At 38.1% G+C, this 9288-nt stretch overlaps 1 protein-coding gene across 2 annotated transcripts in view; it reads left to right on the top strand.

The window, feature by feature from the left end:
• Window positions 1–9288, top strand: part of PHLPP2 (PH domain and leucine rich repeat protein phosphatase 2) — a 104487-nt gene that overhangs the window by 39672 nt on the left and 55527 nt on the right. For both annotated transcript variants that reach the window (XM_006860186.1, XM_006860187.1), the window contains one exon: window positions 4331–4521. In XM_006860186.1, the coding sequence (XP_006860248.1) occupies window positions 4331–4521 (191 nt within the window). The remainder of the gene's footprint in view (window positions 1–4330; window positions 4522–9288) is intronic.

The raw sequence follows: 9288 nt of genomic DNA, 5'->3' as shown, positions 1-9288 counted from the left end.
TTCATTTCCTGCATAGTAAACTATGTGGTCATCAGATTCAAAATGGCCAATACCAGCTCACTAATGCCTAAGTTAGTATGTTTATGTGTTCCATTTCATTTTGGGGGCTAGTGTGGATAATAATTCACATATGAATTCATGGGGGCTTGGACTAGGAAATAGGAAGAAGTTGTTCCTATAAGAGAATGTTTGAGAACTCATCACTCAGAGTTGATTGAAAAATTAAGTTGAGGGAGATACCCCAAGAGTTGAAACTGCTGTTAGGTTTTGAGCCTAGGTAAGTTTGGGAGAATGATAGGACTTGAATTGTGAGAAGGCACCTGGTTTACAGGATGATGGTAAATGCTTTTAGACATGCTTGTGGCACTGTAGGATAAGCACTGGACTGCTAACTGCAAGGTCAGTGCTTCAGACCCATGTGCTGCTTCTTCAGTGTAACCCTCCATAGGGTCCCTATGAGTTGGAATTGACTTTATGGCGTTAACAGCAATAACAACAATTTGAAAAAGACCTCACCAGATGGAATACACAGAACTCACATGGACTACGTTTGTGGGAAGAGACAATGCAGCTCAATATCATCAGCTAAAACAAGGCCAAGGCCAAGGGCTGACTGTAGAACAGAGCATCAGTTGTTTATATTATATGCACATTCAGGCTGAAGCTAAACAAAATTAAAACAAGTCCATGAGAGCCAAAATGTGACCTTTAATATGTTCTTTCACCATACTTATTCAGTCTGTACTCTGAGCAAATAACACAATAAAATGAAGTATATGAAGAAGAACATTGCATCAGGATTGGAGGGAGATTCATTAACAGCCTACCAGATGCACTTGATAAAACCTTACTTGCTGTAAGCAAAGAGAATTTGAAATACTTACTGATGAAGATCAAAGACTACAACTTTCAGTATGGATTGCATCTCACTATGAAGAAATTGAAAATATTAGCAACAGGCGAATAGCATCATGATAAATGGAGTGAAGATTGACGTTGTCAAAGACGTCATTTTGCTTGGATGCACAAGAAACACCCATGTAAGCAGCAGTCCAGAAATCAAACAATGTATTGCATTGGGCACATCTGCTGCAAAGAAAGCTTTAGTAGTTTGCTAAAGAGCATAGACGTCAGCTCTAGGACTATGGTGCACCTGACTAGAGCCATGATATTTTTAATTGCCTCATATGCATTTTTGAAGTTGAACAATGAATAAAAAGAAATTGGAAAAATCAATGCATTTGGATTATGGTGTTGGAGAATAGTATTGAAAGTACCATGAACTGCCAGAAGAACAAACAAATCTGTCTTGGAAGAAGTATAGCCAGAGTGCTCCTTAGTAGGAAGGATGACGAGACTTTGCCCCTTGTTCTTTGCCTATCCTGTCAGGAGGAACCATTTTCTGGAAAAGGACATCATGCTTGGTAAAGTGGAGCTACAATGAAAAAGAGGAAAACCCTCAGTGAGATGAACTGACATAATGGCAGTAACACTGGACTCTTACAGAACATCAGTTGTGAAGATGGCACAGGACGAGGCAGTGTTTCGGTCAGTGGTATTGGGTTTCTATAAGTAAGAACTAACTCAGTGCATCTATTAATAACTACAACAGTTTAAACTATTGGTAAATATTCAGTTGGAAATGTCTGACAGATAAAAATGTGGAACTAGAGCTTAGGAAATTCAGACCTAGGAGTCAGGTACTTGAGGATATTAAAGCTGTTTGGGAGTTGTTAAAACTGTCATATTTTGAAAGTATCTTTATCGAAGAAAAGAAAGACGCTAAGACATAACTTATATTGTCTTTTCTACCATTCATTACCCTTGCTAAGTACTGAATGTTTACCAAATAACTTATGAGGTAAGTATTATTAGATGTTTGTCTTCTTGTGAACTCCTGGTACGGTGCTGTAGGATCAGCACCGGACTGCAAACCACAAGGTCAGCAGTTCAAACCCACCAACTGCTCCTTGGAAATCCTATTCAGGGTTGCTGTGAGTTGGAAACAACAGCACTGAACAATAACAACAACATTCTTTATCTTGTAAATTGCAGAGCTGGGAAACAGACTATCCATCATTTAGTTGATGAAGAAAGGGTTAAGAGTATGTGGAGAAACCATAAAATAATGGAAGCTAAAAAGGACTGTATATATCATCTAATCAACTACAGTTTTAAATTTAGGAAACAAAGACTTAAAGATGTAAGTCTTTTTCATGGTAACAAAACTAGATGGTGGAATTGCCTAGCCATTACTACTTCTCAAATTTTTTCTACTGAAGCACTTCTAATACCTGAGTTTGTTTGTTAGGTATTACGTATAGGGCTTATTGCAAGTTTGAGATTTATTTTGAAGTTCCTTGTTTTATCTTTTAAAAGTGAAGTAAATATCTTGTTAAGTAAAAATAAATAGCTTTTTTTGTTTTAAAGTAAGGAAATGAACCTGCCCTCACTGACTTAATGAATAGATGTGAATAGCTCCACTGTCATACATGGGGTTCTTACCACTACATAATGAGACTTGATTCTGGTTTTGGGGTTAAAAGAGAAAGTAAAAAGGATTAGTGCTTTTTCTCTAAAACGTGTAAGTCAGCATTTATTTATTCTTTGGCTTCTTTAACTTTTTTTCTTGGAAATAACTATTGATTTCCAGAGCAATTATAAGAACAGAGAGCTTCTGCCTACTCCCCACACAATCATTCAAATTGTTGTTGCACTCTAAATAGTGCTTTGCTTTCATCTTAATTTTAACAAGAGCTTCCTGAAGGCAGTTATTAAGATCTAAACTTTATAGATACAGTAAAGCTCAGTGAGATTAAGTTGTTCAAAACTGAAACACAATCAAGATTCAAACCCAAATATGTCTTCAACTCCAAAGTACCTTATCTTAACCTCTTCACAGTACTGTATTCATTTGAGAGTTGGTTGAAAGGATTAACAGTTGCATCCACAGTAAAATCATATTTGGTATGCCAAAATTCACAGGTACTCCACTATACAATATCAGTGATAGATAATGTTGGGTTTTAAAAACATGTTTTATTGTGAATTATGTGATAGTTTACATGGGAGAACATTAGCTTTACATTCATCCTATTGTATATCGTTTCTTTGCCATGGTTACAGTCCCCTCCCTGCATCATCAAACAACCAAAGGGTATATCCTGCAAGCCTGCCCCTCGGTTGTCAGCACACAGCCCCTCTCCCTCTCTGGGTCTAGAGTCCCCAGCCACTCCATTTCTCCACGTCGTCATCTCTGCCTCCATCTCTAGGGTCACTGTTTTTCTGGGTAGGGTCCCACACTCTGCTCTTCTCCCTTAATGGTCCCAGGGACGTCCGCTCCTGGACTCCAAAGTCAACCACTCCCCTCCTTTTGCTACAAAACATCTGCTTTTATGTTTCCTACCCCCACAATCATTCCTGATAGTAATTATTCACTATTGTACCACATGAGTGGTGTCCCCATCTCCTTTCATCAGTCCCACCCAGACAGATTGGATACTACTCAGTGGAGATTCTACATTCCTCTGCACCCTCTGGATCTAGACTCCCTCTTGAAAGCTTGTAAGCCAGTCACTTCTTGCCTTTGTAGCCCCCCCATTTTCGGTAGCCAATATCCAAGTTGCCCATCCCTGTAGCGAGGGGGTGGGAATGATCCTCGCTGTAAAGATTTGTTCCTTCTTTTGAGCTACTGAATCCATAGGTGTAGGTCAAGTTCATCAAATTGTATCAGATTACTCTTTTTTCCCTCTTCTTTCTTCTTCTAGTTGAGCTCTGATCATCCAGCCATTGAAGTCAGGTCAAGTGGGTATTATCTGCAAGTGTGGGTGTTCTTGTGCATATGCCCTCTCTTCTTATCAGCTGGATGCTTCACTCTCCACTCATCTTCTGTGGCTGTGTCATTGACTCTGGGCCCAGTCATCCCCAGGTCTTGTCATACTGCTGGCCAACCAGGTCCCCACCTGGGTACACAGGAGTTTATTGACCGTGGTAGAACTTAGCTCGCAGCTTCATTGCTTTTTTTCCCTCACTTCCCCTTATCGGTGACCAACGTGGTCACCAGTCAGAGCGAATGTCTGCTTGTGTATTCCCCTTGAGTCTTGGTCTTGCCAAGGGGGTATGCCCTGAGAGGACCTGACCGCTTGCCTTGATGTCTCCTGGGTAGATAATGTTTTAGGATCAAGATTTTGCTTTGTAAATACTTACATCACTTGATGACTTGTATCTATAAATAGGGTTGCTGGATATTGGTACATTATTGTTACTTTTTCCCTTTTAGTATTCACATACAACTTTAATAGTGGATTCTGAGATTTTCTTTTCTTTACAGAAAAGCCATGCCAGATGGATCACCTAGACCGAATCTTTCTGTCTGGCATCTATAATGTGCGCAAGGGAAAGACCCAGCTGCACAAATGGGCTGAGCGCGTAGTTGTTCTCTGCGGCACCTGCCTCATTGTTTCCTCAGTGAAGGATTGTCAAGCTGGAAAGATGCACATTTTACCTCTGGTTGGGGGAAAGGTAAGACTCACAAAAATGAAACATTTGTCATTTGATCTCTTAGTTAAGGAAACCTTGCATATACTTCCATAGTTTTTTTCATCTTTTTAAAGAAGCCTACATGAAATTTTTTAAGATTGCATTACAAAGTTTGTATTTTAGATTTCTTAGGATTAAATAAAAGAAGTGGCCTCAGTCTAATTTAAATAAAAGAAAGGTTTGCTTATTTTCCAGATTCCATGCCCTAAATTCTGTGGTAGAATTAGAGGACTCGAGGACACCCCTGCCTCCACTTCTAGACACTAGATTAAGACTAGCCAGAGAAAGCTATCACTGGAAGTCACCTTTGGATGCTAGAAATAGCTGCCAGCATCCATCATCAAAATAGATTCTTCACAGTTTCTCTCTGTGATGAAAATTGAGAGTCTGGAGATGTTACAAGAGTTTCCCCAGCAGCCAGGGAAGCACAGAAGCCAGGAATTGGCTATTTTTGCTTCTATACTAGAGAATTCTCTACCATAAAAACAGTTCACATGCTAGTCAGTTGAACAAAATGAAAAATTATCTTAAAGAGATTATATTAATGTTTGTGAGAGACTACACAATTTCATTTCTACTGTTTTTATCATTTTGTCCCTACTGTCATAAAACAATCGGAATATAATTTCCATATGAAATGACTGTGAATTCACTGTGGTCTGAACCAGATGCATAGGAACGTAAGTAAGATACATACATAAAAGGATAAATATTATAAAACGGCATAGCTGGCCTTAGAAATGTAAACTGGTAAGTGGGTCTGAATCTGTGTACCTTCTGGGCTCTGGGTCTGAAAAGGTGACATATCAGAAGTTCAGTTCCTACAAGTATATGAACCTAAAAGTGCTCCGTTCATGATGGTGGTTCTAGTCCAGGATTATTGGCTTGATGGTAGAGGCTTGCTCTTGAAAGAAAACTAGTGGGAAATATCTACTGTTAACCATTAACTAGAGCCAAGGCTTATTGCTAACTGCAATTTAGGGAGGTGGGAGGACCCAGTTATATAGCCTGTAACCAGGAAATGAACGTAGCCCTCACTGACTTAATGGATTTGTATTGCTCCAATATCAACCATGGGGTGGGAATCCACCACGACATAGGAGACCTGGTTCTGGTCATAGGGACTAAGAGAGAAAGTAAAATGGATAACTAAATGTACTATAAAGGGAAGGGGATGGTAAAGATATGTGTTGGGGCTGGTGGAGAGGAAGCAGGAGACAAGGCAAGAAAGAGAATGAACTTCCCATCAAATGAACCTTCAAACCAAAAATTTTTTAAATCCCTAAAATTCTAATGTTAAGAATGACATCCATAAACACAACAGTTAGAAGATGACCTCACATTAATTTGAAATGGAAATAAATACCGTGAAAACACTTTAAAATAAATGTGTTTAGAATTCTTAAAGAGAGACGAGGCTAAAAAATTAGTAAATAGGACAAAATGAAAAAAAAAAAACAAACAAATTGGTGAATAGTGAAGTAATTCTTGTCCATACTCTCTTTTCTTATTAATACTATAGAATTTTGTTCTGAGTAGCAATATGCTCAAGATCAAAAACTAAGCCTCCCAACTTCCCGTGCAGCAAGGAGTGGCTGGTGAGGTAGATACTAAATGAAGCTTCTTGGTGATATTTTAAAATGGGACAAATTTGTATGAATTGGCCCTTTGCCCTTCTTTTCTCAGTGTTGTCCTTCAATCTCTCAGTGTTAGCGGTGAGCATTCTTACGGTGGTTATGGATAAAAAGCATTTGGTAAGGCTGGCGAAGTAGAAAGTGAAAGGAGATTGGCACTAATGGCATTATGGAAGTGCTATACCAGCCTGGCTTATTCTTCAATTTTTTTTGAAGCCACTGTTTTTCAGGAGTCCTGGTGTTGCACTGTGGGATGATGCACTGGACCACAGCCTTGGCAGTTCACATTCACCAGCTGCTCCTCAGAAACCCTATACAGGGTCACTATGAGTCGTAACTGACTCAGTGGCACTTAACAACAACAAATTAATAACTGATTATAATTAACCGATATGCTGAAGAATTTCACAGTTAAAAATATATAAATGAGCTTCTAAGCGGAGCATAAGTATAGATCTAATGTAAGTCCCAGAATGATTGAGAGTTTTCTAGAAGTGAAGTAAAATACGGGTCTTCAGGTTGAAAGTACACTAAGTTTTAAGTATGGTAAATTTAAAAAAAATCTGCACTTAGTTCAGTAAGTGAACTGAAGAACAAAGGGTTAAAGGAGAAAATCATAAACGCTTCCAGAGAGAAAAAGATGGCCTACAGAGGAGTGACCCACTGCCGATAGTCTTGTCAGAACAGTAGTTGTTAGAAGATTGACAGAAAACTATCTGTAACATTGCTGAAAGAAAATAAATGTCAACTTTAGTTTTATATGAAGCCAGATTATTTTATACAAATATAGACTAAAAAGCTGACATGGCCTCACTGAAATAATTACTAACGGATGAATTTTGGGGAGAAAACAAAGGACGTAAATTCAAAGAGGATATGTGAAATAGAGAAACAATGGTAAGCTCATAAACTGATAAAGCATATTGGTAGACTTAATTTAATAGTGATTGTAAAGTTCAAAATTTTTTTATATTAAAAAAAACTCAATCTACTTCAAACATTAGTATAAGAGAATGTGTTCATAAAGAATGTTTGGTGTAGCCTTGAATTTCTTAGGTAAAAGGATAAAAGCATTAAGTCATTAAAAAATTTATGAGGAAAGTTAATTTTAAACTATGAATTAAAATTTTAAGGATAAATACTTAAAGTAGAGGGGGTAAATGGACTCTTGTTGTTAAGTGCCTTTGAATCAGTTCTGACACCTAGCAACCCTGTGTAGGGTATCTGAGGAGCAGCTGGTGGGTTTGAACTGCTGACCTTGCAGCTCAAACTGACTTTGCAGTCTAGCATGTTATCTTGCAGTGCCACACCAGGTTCCAAAGGAACTATTGCTGTTTTTGTAAAGTTCTGTCAAGTTGGTTCTGACACATTGTGACCCTGTATAGTGTTTCCGAGGAACGGCTGGTGAGCTTGAGCCTCCAACCTGGCAGTTCAGACTGACTTTGCAGGCCAACGCATTAACCCACAGCATCACCAGGACTATAGGAACCTGTAATTCTGAAAGAAGTTAGGAAAAGATGAGAAAAAGGTCAAAATAAATTAGCATAGTAAATTATCACAAATTAATATAATAGAAATAAATTAGTAATTTAATAAATGTGATTGTGAGATAGTTACTTAAAATCCTATTTGCTTATTATAAGAGATAAACCTAAACTTAGGAGAAAAGGTTGAAAGTGAAAGGATGGAAAACTATATACTACGCAGATAGCAACCAAAAGAAAATTGTGTATAGTAATATCATACTAAACAATATGACCACAACTTGTCTGTCAGTTTGTCACACTGTGGAGGCTTGTGTGTTGCTGTGATGTCAGATGTTATGCTCCCAGTGGGCTGGTGACCAGCAGTGTCAGTGATTGTGGACAGGCTTTAGCAGTGTTTCCCAACTAAGCCTGGGCAGCAGAAGAGGTGAATTATTGTGAACGCTTAGCCACTGAAAGCCTAATGAACAGCAGAAGAATGTTGTCAGATATAGTGCCAGAAGATAAAAACATGAATAGTACCAGAATATTGTCAGATGTAGTGCCAGAAGATGAGCCACTCATGTTAAAAGGTCCTTAAAATATGACTGAGGAAGAGTGGTCTCCTCAAAGTAGAGTTGACCGTAATGACTCAAATGGAGAAGAGTTTTCAGAACCTTTGGTTACTGATGGGACACAACTCAAAATGAAGAGAAACAGCTGTAAACATGAATTAATAATTAAAAAAGGGATTATGAGGTGTGAATCTAGGAAAAATGAAAGTTGTCAAAAGTGAAATTTAACGCATAAAGATCACTGTCCTTGAAGTTCAGTGCTGTCTACTTAGATCATATCCATATACCTAAAGGAAGACAGGTTAGTACATCTGTTATTCAACTGTACTCACCCCCCACTAAAGACAGTGATGATGAAAATGGAAGAATCCTACCAAGTTCTTCAGTCTGAAATTATTCAAGATGTATTCATAATTACTGATGATTGGAATGCACAGTTTGGAAACAAAATGAAATGGTCAGTAGATGGAAAATATGGCTTTGGTTATAGAAACCATGCTGGACATCATATGATAAGAGTTTTGCAAGAACAATAACTTATTCATTGCAAAAACCTTTTTAAAACACTTAGACCTCACTAGATGGAATACACAGAAATCAAATTGATTATCTATGTGGGAAGAGGTGGTAGAAAAACTTAATATCATCAGTCCAAACAAGGCCATGGGCAGACTGTGGAATAGACCATAAATTGATCATATGCAAATTGATACTGAAATTGAAGAAAATTAAAGCAAGTCCACAAGAGCCACAATATGACCTTGAACATATCCCACCTGAATTTAGAGACCATCTCAGTAACAGATTTGATGAATTAGGCACTAATGACTGAAGACCAGAAGAGTTGTGGGTGACATCAAGAACATCATATGGGAAGAAAGCTAAAGGTCACACACACACACAAAAAGACATGAAAGAAAGAAAAGACCAAAATGAATGTCAAAAGAGACTCTGAAATTTGCCCTCCAGCATAGAAATGCCAAAGTAAATGGATGACATGAGGAAGTAAAAGAGCTAAACAGAAATTTTCCAAGGGCAGCTTGAGAAGACAAAGTATCATAATGCAATGTGCAAAGT

The sequence above is a fragment of the Chrysochloris asiatica genome, unplaced genomic scaffold (genome assembly GCF_000296735.1).
Source record: "Chrysochloris asiatica unplaced genomic scaffold, ChrAsi1.0 scaffold00037, whole genome shotgun sequence".
NCBI lineage: Eukaryota > Metazoa > Chordata > Mammalia > Afrosoricida > Chrysochloridae > Chrysochloris > Chrysochloris asiatica.
This window is presented reverse-complemented; position numbering and strand designations above follow the sequence as displayed.